This window comes from Orbicella franksi, chromosome 7 (genome assembly GCF_964199315.1).
Source record: "Orbicella franksi chromosome 7, jaOrbFran1.1, whole genome shotgun sequence".
In the NCBI taxonomy this organism is placed as follows: Eukaryota; Metazoa; Cnidaria; class Anthozoa; order Scleractinia; family Merulinidae; genus Orbicella; species Orbicella franksi.
In genome coordinates, this window is record NC_138151.1 from 18,873,680 (window position 1) to 18,890,207 (window position 16,528).

At 40.7% G+C, this 16,528-nt stretch overlaps 1 protein-coding gene across 1 annotated transcript; it reads left to right on the top strand.

The window, feature by feature from the left end:
• Positions 1 to 410: 410 nt before the first annotated feature.
• Positions 411 to 8,654, top strand: LOC145493627 (band 3 anion transport protein-like). The gene is made up of 5 exons (XM_081473112.1): positions 411 to 1,043; positions 3,283 to 3,322; positions 3,954 to 4,305; positions 4,560 to 4,992; positions 6,789 to 8,654. The coding sequence occupies exons 1-5, from the start codon at positions 411 to 413 to the stop codon at positions 8,652 to 8,654; spliced, it is 3,324 nt and encodes a 1,107-aa protein (XP_081329238.1).
• The last annotated feature ends 7,874 nt before the right edge of the window (positions 8,655 to 16,528 follow it).

Consider the following 16,528-nt stretch of genomic DNA (forward strand, 5'->3'; position numbering starts at 1 on the left):
CTCCCTTTGGGATACGCCCAAGTAAAAAACAAAGTTTGTGTTGTTAACTTGCTTGCTGCCATTTTTGGCGACCGAGGGATCAAGGGTCTTAGAGACTTCTGCCTTCTTCTGCCGCGCGCTCCTATAATTAAAAATGAATTATGGCAGAAAAACGGTGAAGTAAAAAAGTCCTGTACATTGCCCAGACACAGCTGTTTTTCACCCATTCAGCGACAAATCAAATCAGTAATCAGACTGAATTAATTGCTAATGCATCAAATTCATGGGAAGTTAGTAAATCGAATTATTGTTCTTGATCGTCATAATAAGATGGATCTTAGCAATTAGTGACGTCATTAATGACTGTAGCGGAGCCGCATTGTGGCACAGCAGAAACAAAAAATGTAGGCTGCATCAACTACAGCCCTTAGATGGATTCCGTCCACAGTCTAAGGAATGATCAGTCTTTTCTTTCTTTTCACGAAGGATTCGTCGAATTAGAGGAACTCACCAGTTGCGGTAACGAACTAGTTTGGAAAGAACGAGCACGATGGATTAAACTCGAAGAAGATGTTGAAGAATGTGCGGATCGATGGGGGAAACCTCACATTCCCTGTCTTACGTATCGAAGCTTAAGAGAAGTTGAAACAAATCTTCAAAACGGCGCTATTCTGTTAGACCTTCCAAGAGGAAGTTTACCTTCTATTTCAGAAGCAGTAGTTGACGAAATCAAAGTACTGAAAAATCTTGGAAACGAGGAATGTCGCACAATAAAAGCCGCTTTGTTGGCAAGACATGAACATCAATATCAGCAAAAAGGAGGAAAGCATCGAAAAATTATTGCCAGGCGTCTTTCAAGAATCATGCCTCAAGGAAAACGTCTCGTACAGCCGGCGAATACCCATCAGGGTTGTTCACAAAGTGTTCAAGAAAATGATCCCAGGCAGGAAACCAAATACGAAGATGCAAGTGACCCTAGGTATGTGACAATTTCTTTGTTTTCGTATAGCTTTAATATATATAGCTCAAGCCAAGCCCAAAAGCAAAGCTTCGTACTTTTTTTTTAGATGCAATTTTATTTACATGACGAACACCTACACTACTTACAGTACTAATATTACACTTACATTTACACTTACAATATACTTGCTACTTACACTATCCGCGACCGTCCCTTTCACGCTCGCTGAATAAGAGATTGAGAAATGCTCCGCGCCCAGAAGTTCAACGTTTCACTAAAGACCCGAAACACTGAAATTTGCTTTAAATAACGATTCCAATTATTTCTAGCCTTGGTATTAAACTTCACGCTTTAGAAAATTCGAGAGAACCGAATTGTCAATTTGACATTTGCAGTTGTGTAAGCGCTGTTATCAGCTAAGTTCTTTCAAAAAAGTTCTATTTTTTTATCTCAAGAAACCACGAATATTCTTCTTTTAGTCTTGTCAGGAATTTTATTATCCATTTGTTTCACAATGTTCTTTCAAAACTTCGGAGAAACGAAGAAGCGTTGCAATTTTGTCGATCACACCAAGCCAATAAACAATACGGAGTGTTTCAGTCGAGGAACTATCGGCTGATAGTTGCCCCGCGGAAATGTTCTTAAACAAATATTTGCCCGAGAAGCGAAGCTTCCAGGGCAAATATGCTAGTTTTAAGAACATCAAATTTCCAAGGGGTAACTATCAGACCGATAGTTCCGAGACATAAACACTCTATTGTCTTTATTGTTCACCACTAAATTTTCTTCTGCGCGCCAGTTCAAAAATCATATTGAATTATTTTCAACTTTTTGACAAGAAAGCTGTGAAAGCCAAATGTAAAATTATAAAAAGGAAACAAACAACAACCCTCTTAATACAAATTCAATTGTTTATTTTCTATAAGTCCGCTTGTTTACAGAAATATTTTGTACATTGTCCCAATGTGAGTTTTAACTCTCTGAGCTCGGAACTGTTAACATATGTCAAGTGAACTTGTACATGTAGTGGGAAGATGTTTTGCTGCTGTACGTAATGACTAAGCCTGTTTAAATACATAACGAGATCAACAACTGAGTCCCACGGGGTTGTCAGTTGTTTTTGAGTAGCGGGTTCCATACAAAAAGTGGGCGGCTAAGGTTCTTTACGTGAAAAACATGTCGTGGAGCGGCTGGGCCAGACGCGCACTGCGCATTGTTCGGGAAGAGTATGGGAGGGGGAAAATGTGTGAAAAATAATTCCCTGAGATACAGTGTGGGTCTAGTTTCAACAAACATTGTGCACATTTGTAGATAATTTTCGCACTCTTAATTGATTATCCTCAAATCGGGTTTTCATATAAAAGACACAGCAAAGAGGTTAGGGAGGATTGACTCACTCAAGCAAATCGCTCTAAAAAACAAACAACTAGAAGATTTCAATAATAAGTGGAAATATTTTATTTAAGTTTCGCCACCTTACTATTGTTTTTTTTCCTGTCTTCTATATTTTCTTCATTTCTTTTTATTTGATACAATGTAAATCACACTTGCGCCGTTACTCTGCATATGGTATAACTCTACTGTATTGTATTTGTATTTTGTGCATAAGGAGGCAAGAAAGATTTGCAAGAAAGTTTATTTAAAGATGTCTTATCCTTCTTTCTTTGTCATGAATTTTATTCCTTTAATGGTATTGTCATTTCTAATAGTGTTAGCTAAAATTTTCCCGCTTACAACAAAAAGAGAACCTGAGAGCGGTAATGTTGACGGACACCCGTTTCTCGTTTGAAAAACTCAGATGCGCATCCATTGTTGATAAAGCAGCTGGAGCAATCAGACATAAAAAGATCTAAACCACTTTTGAATACAAGGGCATAAATTAAAAGCTTTAAGTTTACATGCGTAGTTGAGACTTTGTACCATTTCTTCTCCTAGTAGAGACCAGAACAGTAAATAGAATTCTACAGAAAGTCCATCTGTTCCTGGGGTTTTAGTTTCGGAACACTGTTCTGATATGAGAAAGCACTCTTCGTTGAGAAGCGGACGCTAAAGTTCCTCTTGTTGAGTTGCTTCGAGTTTAGCAACATTTGAAGTTTCAAAGAGTAGTTTATAATTCGAGTCATTACAGGTTTTTATAGAACATTTTTCCTTGTTCTAAGATTGTTTTAGGATCGTTGATCTCCATATCGTCGTTTGTTTTAAGCTTTGAAATGTGTGATTTACAATGTTGTCTTTTTTCCATGATCAAAAAATGTTTAGTTTTTTTTTTTCGCCATTTTCGTGCCAACATATCCTGCTTCTTATCATAGCACCTTTTGATATGTTTTCTTTTTTTTTGTCAGTTCTTAGCAGGTTCATCAAATGATCAATTTGTTGTTGGAGGTGCGAATCGGTATTCGGCGTTCCCTGTATTTCGTTTTGTATATTGAACACAGAAACCTCTCACCTCCAGTTTAATAATGTCCCAGTGGAGGCCTTTGTAGTCTAAATAATCGTGCTTTGTTTTGAACTCGGGTATCTTACTCCAAAGATCCTGTACGAACTTTTCATCACTAATCTAGCCTGCATTGCACTTTAAACGAGTTATTGCACCATGTGTGTTGAGATGTTTTGGGGTGTTGTTATCTCCACACACCTCGGAGGTCGAAATTCGTGCACAAATATTTTATTTTGTTAATTACTATCTTTTCTCTCAGTTGAAGTTCCCCCAGTTTTATCCAAAGGTGCTAGAGCGCAATTGAAATCACCTCCTATAACAATTTGCATATCAACGTGCTTCCTAAGACCGTCACTAAACTTTGAGAAGAATATATTTTGACTGCTGTTGTCATTTTGGGCTGTAAATGTTTTCAGTTTTTTGGTTTTTTTTGTAAATCTCGAATCCTGGCTCGAATCCTGGCTCGAAGTTTAGGTATTCTCACATTTGATATAGTTACAATGATAACGTTAGCTTTGAACTGTCTCATTGTCGTTGGTTTCTCTTCGATAGCATTTTTATTTTTCATTTGTACAGAGCTAACTGAAAGGTCTGTTTCAGAAGTTTGTGTTGAATACAATTATTATGTTACAACTACATGTATAGTTATAAGATGTAACGGAAGTTGTAAAGGCAGATGTAACACTTCGACGCAGATGCTGTATGAGATCTTGGAGAGGGTGTGGGAGCAAGAAACTATTACTGCATACTGGAAGGAGGATTATCTGGTAAAAACCCCAAAAAGGGAGACTTATCAAACTGTAACAGTTAGGAGAATTGCTATGGTAGTTGTACCAAGAAAAATCCTCAGCCCAATTATCCTGCAAAGGTTAATTGATGAACTTGGTGAAGCTTTGGGGGAACAAAAAGTGGATTTCATAAAGGACAGGTCTTGCGCTAACCATTGCCGGTTTTGTATACAGCGATGTGTTTGCAGTTGTCTTCACGTCATTAAAATCGCATGACTTCTTTTGTGACTAATTATGAAACCTCGGCCCAGCTATTTAAGTTTTTAATCTTTATTTTGCGATAGACTGCATTTTACTTCTGGTCTGCAGTTCACCGCGGGTCTGCAGTCTGAAGTCTGAGGTCTTCGTTCTGCACTGACTGCCCTGTGCTCCCACTGATTTAATTTCATTTATCTCATTTCAGGCCCAAGGTTAGTTTTAAAAGCAAACCACTTTTGTTGCCCCCTCTCCAAAGAGGTGTTGACTCAAGTGAACAAATAGAAGATTTTACAGTGGCTGTCAACCATGATCATTCTACAGACGAGAACTTGGATCTCTTTGAGAATCACAAGGAGACGTCAGAAATACAAGAAAAAATTCCGGAAAATGCTCAAGCCACCACAGTTTTAGTTGGAGTTCATAGTGGTTTGTCCTGCGTAATTAGCGCATTTGTCAGGCTGGCTGGTGGCTGTGATCTGGATAACTTTGCTGAAGTGAAAATACCAGTGCGATTCATATTTGTTCTATTGGGGCCTGAAGATGATAGAGTAGACTATCATGAAGTCGGGCGTTCACTTTCAACACTAATGTCTGATAAAATTTTTCTGGAATTTGCTTATCAAGCGAAGGTAAGTCTAGCATCGAAATGTTTCCTGCTTTTCGCCTGTTCTTTATTTCTTCTAGTATTTTTTTAACAACGCATTTATTTAATCATAACAACACTTACATGACTCAAACTTATATTACATGTCATTACTTACAATTTTCTTAGGTCTGAATTTATAACAATGTAAAAAGCAAAAGTTTTTCTTTCTTTTTTTTTATGATCAACAACCTTTTTGCATTATTTGTCTATTTACAGGACATTAATTTTTTTCCAACATACAACGTAATAACTAAGTCGAAAATACATGAAAAAAAAGAAAGAAATGCTGCTTATAAAGTTATTGATAATTATTTAATTTAAATTAAATTCAAATTAAATACCTCAAACACTTCCCATTTCTTTTTAAACTGGCTGATCTTATTTGCCTTAAAAGCTATGTATTCTTCTGTTTCATATTTATTTCCAAAATTCTTTTGAAATGGTTACACCTACAGGTCCACAGATATGTTTTTCCTAGAATGACTAAATAGTTAATCAAATCCATTCCCTCCTTCAGAATACCTATCATAATGTCACGTATCGAGAGGCACCCGCAACTTCCAAGCCTATTTAATATGCAAGAGGACACCATACTCCAAAAACACTTGGAAAAATAGCATTCAAATAGAATATGATGAATAGTTTCTCGACTCTCTTGACAAAAGGTGCAGTTTGGATTTGATACGTATCCTATTTTAAAAGGACGGTCATTTGTATAGAGGATGAAGTTTAACACTTTGTATTGAAAAGAGCGTACATACGGTTCGCTTGCAACCCTCAAAGGTAACAGGTATGCTTCTGAAAGTTGGTCTTAAATCAAATTCATGACCAAGGTTATCCCATTTCCTAGGCTTTTCATATTTGAATTTTATCAGATGATATTAGTAGTTTTTACATTTATAATTTTCCAAGTTAATGACAGTCTTGAAGTTATGTATATTAACACGTAATTTCGATGAGGCAGACTGTCTCAGGCCAGTCCAAACCAAAACAATTGAATTTGTTAAACCTTGCTCTTTCATTGCTCTAAATGACTGAGTATTTGTCATGTCATAAAGCAGGTCCTTTGTGAAAATTACACCATTATCAAAGTAATGTCTGTAGAAAAGATTCCTGCAAGACGTCACGGTCATCTCGAATGTTGACAACACGTTGTCAACGCTCCTAACATAAGCCAATCATATTTTTGCGTCGTGAGAGCAACGCATAATTCAAACTGTTGGGCTTAGGCGGTAGTCCCTCCTTTCGCGCGGCCATTTTTTTCTCGTGGTTTTCTTTCGCGTCACGCACGACGGACTGAGCGAAAGAGGGACTACTCGTAGTCTCTGTTGGTTCTCGTTTCATTTACATAGTATATATGTAGTTAAATTTAAGTCTTGACAATGGTCGCGATGAGCGTTTGCTCGTGTGAACCGATCGAAAATCCTTTGAAAGATGAAAGATTATTGGTTTTGATATTTTTACATTAACGACTTGCATCACAGGAATCGAAACTAGCCAAATTGGTGTCTTTAACGCAGGTCGACTGGAGAAGTCTCTGAACTACTTCTACAAGGACTGTCAATACCCGTCAGTACAAAGATACTGAGTAAAATCTTAAAAAATGTTGGATCTGACCTAACATGATGTAAAAGTATAAAAATCTACATTTCGCGGTAACGTTGTTTGCCTGTTTACATTGTTTTTGGTCAGATTCTAGATTTTTTAAGGTTTTAATCATGAACACTGACCGCCCAAACAGTATAAAGATACTGAGTCTTTTAATCCTTTTTGTTACAGAATCGACAGGACTTACTGGAAGCCCTTGTCAGTTTTATGGGTGACAGTCTTATTATCCCTCCTGGAGAATGGGATCGAAATCTGCTGAATCAAACAGTGCCAATCCTAGCCAATCAGGCAAAAGAATTATCGTCTAGAAGACGACGAGGTGGAATCAGAAGTAGAGATGTAGAAAAGGAAACATTTTGTGAGGTGATTCAAGAAAACGAAACCTTTGATGATCCTCTTTCAAGGACAGGCAGGTTTTGTGGTGGACTTGTACGTGATATCAAGAGGAGGTTTCCTCTCTACCTTAGCGATTTTAAAGATGCCTTAGACGTCCATTGTTTACCAGCAATAATCTTTGTATACTTCGCTTGCCTCGCTCCAGCCATCACTTTCGGGGGTTTGCTGAGCGAGAAAACCAACGCGTGGATGGGAGTTTCAGAGATGATTCTGGCAACAGCATTATCTGGAATTCTGTTTTCGTTGTTTGCAGGACAACCACTCATCATAATAGGGGCTACAGGTCCACTACTCGTGTTTGAGAAGAGTACATTTCAACTAAGTGAGAGTTTTGGAATTGAGTTTCTTCCTTGGCGAGCATGGGTTGGAATATGGGTCATGGTTATATGCTTTATTATCGTTGCACTTGAGGGGTGCTTTCTGATCAAATACTTTACGCGTTTTACAGAAGAAATATTTGCTCTAATGATATCCATTATTTTTCTATATGACGCGTTTTACTACGTGGGACATGTTTTTAAATTGTACCCCTTAAGTGATGGTGCCACGAGAAATATGTTGACTCCCTCGAATTTCACTGATAATGGAGAGGTTAATTACACTAAAAGTCACTCAACAGCCAACACAGCCCTCCTTTCCACTGTCTTAATGATTGGAACATTTTTTGTCGCTCATTCTTTGAGGAAGTTGCGTCACAGTCATTTCTTTGGACCGAGGGCTCGACGCATTGTCAGTGATTTTGGGGTGTTTATTGCCATTGTTGCCATGGTGACAGTTGACTGGTTGACAGAGGGCGTGTACACTCAGAAGTTGTCAGTTCCTGATGGCTTATCCGTTACCTCACCCAACAGAGAAAGCTGGCTTATCAATCCGATGGGAGTTACACAACCCATGTCTGCTGGTGCCATCTTTGCAGCCCTTGTTCCAGCAATTCTTGTAAGCATCTTAATTTTCATGGAGATTGAATTCACTGGGATTATTCTGGACAAAAAAGATCATAAATTGAAGAAAGGCGTGGGCTACAACTTGGATCTCTTTGTTTTGGGACTGTTGGTAGGTCTGTGCTCAATTCTGGGTCTGCCTTGGATGTGTGCTACTCCTGTTCACACTTTGTCTAACTTCCACGCCTTGACAGTGATAAGTACAAACCACGCCCCTGGGGAACATGCTCATCTGATTGGAGTAAAAGAGCAACGGCTCACCAACATTGTGATCCACCTTCTGATCGGCTTCACGGTTTTTCTATCGCCAGTAATGCGTCTCATACCCATCGCTGTACTGTTTGGAGTGTTTCTTTTCCTTGGAGTGGCATCGTTGTCACACATTCAGTTGGTTGAACGAGTAAAGCTTCTTTTCATTCCTTCTGCTCACCACCCAGATGAAAGATTTGTTATGAATGTTAAAACGAGCAAGATGCATCTGTTTACTATTGTCCAAGTATGCTGTGTATGTGCGCTTATTGCCATGAAACTTACCGTTGTCGCTCCAGCTTTTCCGTTCTTTATCATCTGCATGATTCCGCTCCGTAAACTTTTAGAAAGGTTTTTCTCAAGTGAAGAGCTGGAGGCTTTAGACACTGAAGTAGAGGATGTGTATGACAGTGATATGGATGAATATGATTCAATTCACGTTCCTATCTAAGTAAGATCAATATTTAGAAATCTTTTGATCAATTATAAACTTTAACTCACAGGATAGGAGTCATATTAGATGAAGATGAAAGATTATAGTCTATACAAACATGACTGAAGCACTAAACAATGTCGGCGGAGTTGAAATACCTTTTCTAAAATCATCTTTCTTAATGCCCAGTTGCGTTGCCTTTCCATGGCTGAACACTTTTCTAGGGTCCTCTCCTAAAACGTGTGGGAGAAATGAACCAAGCTTTTCAACTGGACTATATCTAACGTTTAAGCACTTAAAAAAAGTATTACAAACCTAATAAATAAAATGTTAAACCGCTAAACAACAGTGTACTAAACATAATTTAGTGTATGTTATAAAGTTTTGTACGCATTTTCACGACCTGATTGTTGCTTTGTAGCCCATCCTCGCTGACTTTACATGAAAAAACGTTGGTCGACAAATAGACTTCCCCGCCTCACATAGCTAACTATTCACAGCAGTCCCTTTCATGCTCGTATAAGATTTGGAGAAAATGGCGACCGCGGAAGGTCAAACGAAATGTGCAAACACACAACACCCACCAAAACAAACGCCATAACTTAAGACAAACCGAACCTCCAAGACTCAAGTTCATTAAAGAACCAAAACCAATTTAATACAAAACTCAAAAGGCCCTTATACATTTACATACTCCAAGGTATTCAATATCAACACAACAGTAAGGAAAAAGAAAATTAAATGAAGGGGAACTAATAAAACAATACCATGAGTACGAACCGAGGATAAGGAATGCTATAAACTGCCATCTCTTGGGAGAACATACAGGAACAATGAAATAATAAAATATAAAACAAAAGGGCAAGGAAGAGAAAAACAAAAATACAAAGAAACCACCCAAGGGATGGTAGCCTGAGCACCAGTGATCCGGCTAGGGCATTAGACACCCTACTAAAGGGAGAAGAAAGGTATTTTAGGACCTAAGCCCAGCAAACATATAAAAGATAAATAATGAAACAAAAGGGTTTGTATAACACACTGGGAAATATAAACATAACAAAGTCTTTTTGGCTTCTCAGCCCTGCTAACGCACATCGGGGAATAAAATGCAATAAAAATCTTCTTGGCTTCTCAGCCTAACATGCACAAAATAATAAGATCTCCTTGGCTTTTCAGCCCAACTTAATAGGTCTTCTCGGCATCTCAGTCCAACTTAAAAGGTCTCCTCGGCTTCCCAGCCCAACTAATTCTCTGGGAAATACAGTATAAAAGACCTTTTCGGCTTCTCAGCCCAAGTTAAAAGACCTTCTTGACTTCTCAGCCCTGCTAATTGCGCTCTGGGCAATGAAATGTGATAAAATCTCCTTGGCTTCTCCGCCCACATTCCGGGCGGAGCGTAACAAAGCTATGTACAGGGTAACCCGAAAACAGTGAACCCCGGTCCGCGGAACCCCACTACGGACTGGGTCCGCGAACTACCTATGGACCGGTCCACGGACTACCCTTACGGACCCCCTCTACGGACCACCCCCCAAAAATATAATAAAAATTAGAAATAAATACTTCACTCATGGGTTGTCTAATAGATTACTCGTCTCGGCGAATTTTCGAGTATTACACTGTGCAAATGTAATTGGCACCCTTCTTCCCCCGCCCCCCCCCCCGAAAAAAAAGCCTATAAGCTTTATTCAGCGTAAAGAGATGCCGATGGCAAAAAGAAGGAAAATTGTTACATTGCATTCGTGGCGCAATTTGACTATGGAAGATGAGTTTGTAGGTCGTTCAAGCTTGCTTGCATCTGTAACTGCGCTGAGCAAATTGTGAAGCCTGGAACGAGTTCACGAAGCCACGTGAGAATGTGCTGAACAAAATGGTGGAGGGGAAAGAGCACAAATTCCGAGGCTTCCCGGAGTTTCCTGGAGGCTTCCTGGAGACTTTAACTCTCTTTCATATACAGGTATGGCCACGGCAAAGGAAATGGCAATGTGTAATGATACAACTTGCGCCCGAGCTTGAACCCTACGAACGTTGAATTTGCAAATTGTGAAGCTTGAAATTTCGCGGACACGATCTATTAGACACCCCATAACTGAAATATATATATATATTTTTCATTCTAATTTGGGGGGTGGTCCGTAGAGGGGTCCGTAGGGGTAGTCCGTGGACCGGTTCATAGGTGGTCCGCGGACCCGGTCCGTAGTGGGGGTCCGCGCACCAGGGGTCAGTGTTTTCGGGTTACCCCCGTGTACAAGTGAGTGAAAGATGGCGAGCGGGCTAAACGAAAGACAAAAACATGCCGAGACGGCAAGTATGCAGCAAATAACGAAGCAAAACAAAAAATATAGGAAGGGAAACAGTGAAAACAACTACGAGAGGCAGCGAGATAGCGAGAGGCCTAGGTGCACAACAGAACATACGAACTGGCGAAATGAACGATAGCAAATAGGCAGGTACAAAAGTCGGATCGGATCCACTCGGACTGCCAATCCGGATCGGATCAACTCGGATCGACTCGGGAAACAAATAAAATAAGAGGAAATTAAAACTTACCCATTTGAAGGATAAAATTCCTCTCAAAAATAGGCCAAATCAAGAACGACTCCGGTTACGTTTCCCTGTGTCGTCAAGCCGCCATTTTGTATTTTTAGTGTCAGCTACTCTCGGATCAAGTTGCGAACTCTTGCCCATCCATCCATCCATCCCATCCCATCCATCCATCCATCCCATCCATCCATCCCATCCCATCCATCCATCCATCCATCCCATCCCATCCATCCATCCATCCATCCCATCCATCCATCCATCCATCCATCCCATCCCATCCATCCATCCATCCATCCATCCCATCCATCCATCCATCCATCCCATCCATCCCATCCATCCCATCCCATCCTCCATCCATCCATCCATCCCATCCATCCATCCATCCATCCCATCCCATCCATCCATCCATCCATCCCATCCATCCATCCATCCATCCCATCCCATCCATCCATCCATCCATCCATCCCATCCCATCCATCCATCCATCCCATCCCATCCATCCATCCATCCATCCCATCCATCCCATCCCATCCATCCATCCATCCATCCCATCCCATCCCATCCATCCATCCATCCATCCATCCCATCCATCCATCCATCCATCCCATCCATCCATCCCATCCCATCCATCCATCCATCCATCCATCCCATCCCATCCATCCATCCATCCATCCATCCCATCCCATCCATCCATCCATCCCATCCATCCATCCATCCATCCATCCCATCCATCCATCCCATCCCATCCCATCCATCCATCCATCCCATCCATCCCATCCCATCCATCCATCCATCCATCCATCCCATCCCATCCATCCATCCCATCCCATCCCATCCATCCATCCATCCATCCCATCTCATCCATCCATCCATCCATCCCATCCCATCCATCCATCCATCCATCCCATCCATCCATCCATCCCATCCATCCATCCCATCCCATCCCATCCATCCATCCATCCATCCATCCCATCCCATCCATCCATCCATCCATCCATCCCATCCATCCCATCCATCCATCCATCCATCCCATCCCATCCATCCATCCATCCATCCCATCCCATCCATCCATCCCATCCATCCATCCCATCCCATCCATCCATCCATCCCATCCCATCCATCCATCCATCCATCCCATCCATCCATCCATCCCATCCATCCATCCCATCCCATCCATCCATCCATCCATCCCATCCCATCCCATCCATCCATCCATCCATCCTTCCATCCATCCATCCATCCATCCATCCTTCCATCCATCCATCCACCAGAAACCAGGCATCCCACCAGAAACCAGGCATTTTCTATTCACCTCATGGAAGCACACCACGAAAAGTTTGCATCAAGCCGCAGAATGTCTAACATTCTCACCGGTATGTACGATTTCCGCTACCAACTTCAGGCGTATAGGGTACTAAGCACCAACAACTGATGAGGTCCACGTGGAGGATCGAAACCATGGTCTTGTCTGAACTAAGCCAAACAATGGCATATAGACAGACTTGCGCATAAGCAGTTACATTTGAATAATGTGGTGCCAGAACGAACAGTATAAACCCCAGTATAAACATCCAGCTTGAAGGGCATAAACTCGACCAAATTGATGCAAGAAACAAAACAGATAGATTTCTCGAAGTAAAACTAAAACCGGAGAAAAATAATATGATATCCGTGATAAGAAGCAAGATACTGAACTTGCAAACAGTTCTAATCAACAGCCGGGCCTGGCGTCACAATATATAGAGAGCAAGTAAGCAACATGTCATGTTCATGGAATATTTTATTTCAAACTTTGTCCCTCGAATTACAGAGGTGTTAAACGGTGTCTGACATTTGCAGACTGCAGACTGCATACAGTAGATCTCAGACCGTACATTACAAGACCCTGAATGAGGACCACTGGCCGCAAATCTTGAATCCTTGTCGTATTGAAATTATGACTATTTGGCCACGTATTAGACGATATGGGTATGTGTTAATAGTGTAACTCTCAAGTTTACTCGGAGATGACCAAGGAAGGTATACTGAGGTACGATTACGAGCAGTTTAGCTTACAGTAGCATCTTTTGCACACGACAAAAAAGAAAATGAACATAATAATGGAAGACGCGCGTTCACTTCGATATGGGTGCCCGGTACATTATTACTGTCTGTGGTGTATCCACGGTGAATGCTGATACCAGGAGCCATAATCGGACCGGGGACGGAGACCGTAAGCGCACGCCATTTCTAGTGTTGGGGTTGTCCCCATGATATGGGACAATAATTCTATTTTTAGAACAAATTGCGCCATCGCCTGAGGCACACGCGCGTACATGCTCCGAGGATTTTTGCGGATGTCGCGCGGGGGAAATGGCGTCCGAAATTCCCGAAATTTTTCATGTTTTTGGCCCACAACTCAACGCGTTTATGTCTGTTGGAATTTGGAGTTGTTTATTTCTGTGGTTGGCAAAAACACGACGTGGCTTGACGTTTCCTTCTAAATTTACTGCCTAAGAAAAGGGTTCGTGGAGAGAACGCCGCTGAGCTGCTGCGTCATAAATTGTACAAATCGGTTCACAAATCCATCGGAAACAATTGTTTAAGATTTCCTGAAAGTGACCCAAATTAAGCGGACCGCTTGGATCAATGCAAGATTGGCAACCTCGTTCCCAGGATCCTCTCTCTACCTCGAGAAAGTAGTCCGCATCGTGGATTGATCATTAATTCACTGGGACACAATTACTTTCCCTTTAAAGTGCCACTGTGATCAAATTCTCGATACCCAATTTTTTACGTTTTCGTGCACAATAGGTCTTTTCTAGATATCTTGGCAAATTTCAATCTATCGCGAACATTAGAACTCATGTTTTTTGGACCTTTATTTCTGAGAATTTACGCCCGCCATTAATTTTCCTTGTTCCAAGTCTTGATTGAGAATAAGAGAAAATGACGTCATTTTCTCAAAAATACAGCACGGGTTGAAATTATAATAACAATTAGCCGCAATTCGCATAAAGGATAACAAAAACTTTGGTTCATATATTCGTACAATTTTCCACATTAATTGTTATTATAATTTCAACCCGTGCGGTAGTTTTGACAAGATGACATCATTTTCTCAAATTCTCAACCAGGACTTGGAACAAGGAAAATTAATGGCGGCCGTAAATTCTCGGAAATAAAGGTCCAAAAACCGCGAGTTCTAATGTTCGTAATTGACTGAAATTTGCCAAGATATCTAGGAAAGACCTATTGTGTACGAAAATGTAAAAACTTGGATATCGACTGACATCACAATGGTTTAAGGTGGCCACTGACGACAAATTGATACGCTTCAAGCGACTTGAAGGCCTTTAGACTCTCCGTCCTGTAAATATCCGGCGTTTCGATTAAATACATGTACGGATCCCCAAATGTTAAATCTGGCCAAGAAATGGGATTATTTGTCCATCCTTTCAAATTATATGGGTCGGGAAGGCTACTTTCACCTTTGTTGTAGCTTAATTTAAAATGATATCGCGATCTTGCAACAAGATCGAGACTTTTTACGTACTCGGAATCGCACTTGGAAGCCATGAAAACAAAACGAAGCCGACTTTTTGCCAACCACCAAAGTGCGCATGTGTAAGAATGACGTCAATGTTTTTAAACAAGAAACATCGCTAATACCATGCATCCATATCGAAGTGAACGCACGTCTTCCTTTATTATGTTCACTTCCTTTTTTATCGTGTGCAAAAGATGCTACTGTGAGCTAAACTGCTCGCAATCGTACCTTAGTATACTTTCCTTGGTCATCTTCGAGTAAACTTGAAGGTTACACTATTGACACATACCCAAAGAGTCATAATTTCAATACGACAAGGATTTGTGTTGGATTAAGCTCTATGATCTTCAAGATTTGCAGCCAGTGGTCCTCAGTCAACGTCTTGTAATCTACGGTCTGAGGTCCACTGTAAGGAGTCTGTAATCTGTAGTTTGCAGTCTGCGGTCTGCAGTCGGCAGCCTGCAAATGTCAGACACCGGGTGTCAAACGCTGCGAAGTAACATGCAAGCGGAAACTATGCAGACCTATGACCTCTAAAAAATTAATTGCCGGTGTCACAGTGATTTGGGTATCCCCGTGTTTTGGGTACCCCCGTACCCAAATCCCTAGTGTTTTGGGTATCCCCAGTAGGGATACCCAAAACACTGAAAGTATTAAATACCACAGACTGGGGCAAGTGAAATCATGCATAATTCTGCTCAAAAACCATTTATATTCTTACGAAGCTTTGTCTCAATAAGTAAAAGCTTTCTTAATCTTGATATAAACACATAACGTCGCTGAAAATAGTCGTAATTTATAACAGACTGTCCGATCCTAGTCCGCATTTATAACGACATACAAAACCGTATTCTCGCGCCAAAGCTCCCTGTATGAATATGCGCTTAGTGCCTCGGATAGTTCGGCCATTGAATAAAATCAATATGCGAGCGGGTACACTGAGATACGGCCGTCACGCAACATGCCGGTCTCTGGCTGTGACTGACCTCTGTGTATGTTGCCTGTCTGAAATAAACTTTGTCTCAGACTTGTTTATTTATCGCTCTTTCCTTGATTATCTCTCCTATTACTTCCCTTTGCAATGTGCCTGCTTCTTATTGTTTCTTTAATTTAGGGTAGCCAAATCTAAAAGGCAAAGCAAACTTACAAAGACGAAATTAATTCTAATGAGGAAAGGACTAGATCAAAATGCTGAACTGTAAGGGATACCCAAATCCCTAGTGATATGGGTATCCCTTTCTAGGGTGTTTGTTTGTTATCGTTTCTTTACTTCAGGCAGCCAAATCGACCGAAGATTAAAAAGGCAAAGCAAATTTTCAAAGGCGAAAGGCCTTGAAGGGGAGAAAGGACAAGAAATGCGAAAAATTAAGGGATACCCAAATCCCTAGTGATATGGGTATCCCCTTGCAATATGTTTATTTCTTATCGTTTCTTTAATTCAGTGTAGCCAAATCAACAGAAGATAAAAAAGCAAAGAAAACTTGCGAATACGAAAGTCATTCCGACGAGGAAAGGTCTAGAAATGCTAAAACGTAAGGGATACCCAAATCCCTAGTGATGTGGGTATCCCCTTCCAATATGTTTGTTTCTTATCGTTTCTTTAATTCAGGGTAGCCAAATCGACCGAAGATAAAAAAGCAAAGCAAACTTGCAAAGACGAAAGTCATTCCGATGTGGAAAGGACTAGAAATGCTAAAACGTAAGGGATACCCAAATCCCTAGTGATATGGGTATCCCCTTCCAATATGTTTATTTGTTATTGTTTCTTTAATTCAGGGTAGCCAAATCGACCGAAGATAAAAAAGCAAAGCAAACTTGC

What these genes read in the sequence shown, in the direction of transcription:
- LOC145493627 (XM_081473112.1), top strand. Translation starts at nt 411, where the DNA reads ATGGATTCCGTCCACAGTCTAAGGAATGATCAGTCTTTTCTTTCTTTT. An exon ending in GTGGATTTCATAAAGGACAG is followed by an intron (nt 4,306 to 4,559) that starts GTCTTGCGCTAA and finishes ATTTCATTTATC; the next exon opens with TCATTTCAGGCCCAAGGTTA. An exon ending in AATTTGCTTATCAAGCGAAG is followed by an intron (nt 4,993 to 6,788) that starts GTAAGTCTAGCA and finishes TTTTTGTTACAG; the next exon opens with AATCGACAGGACTTACTGGA.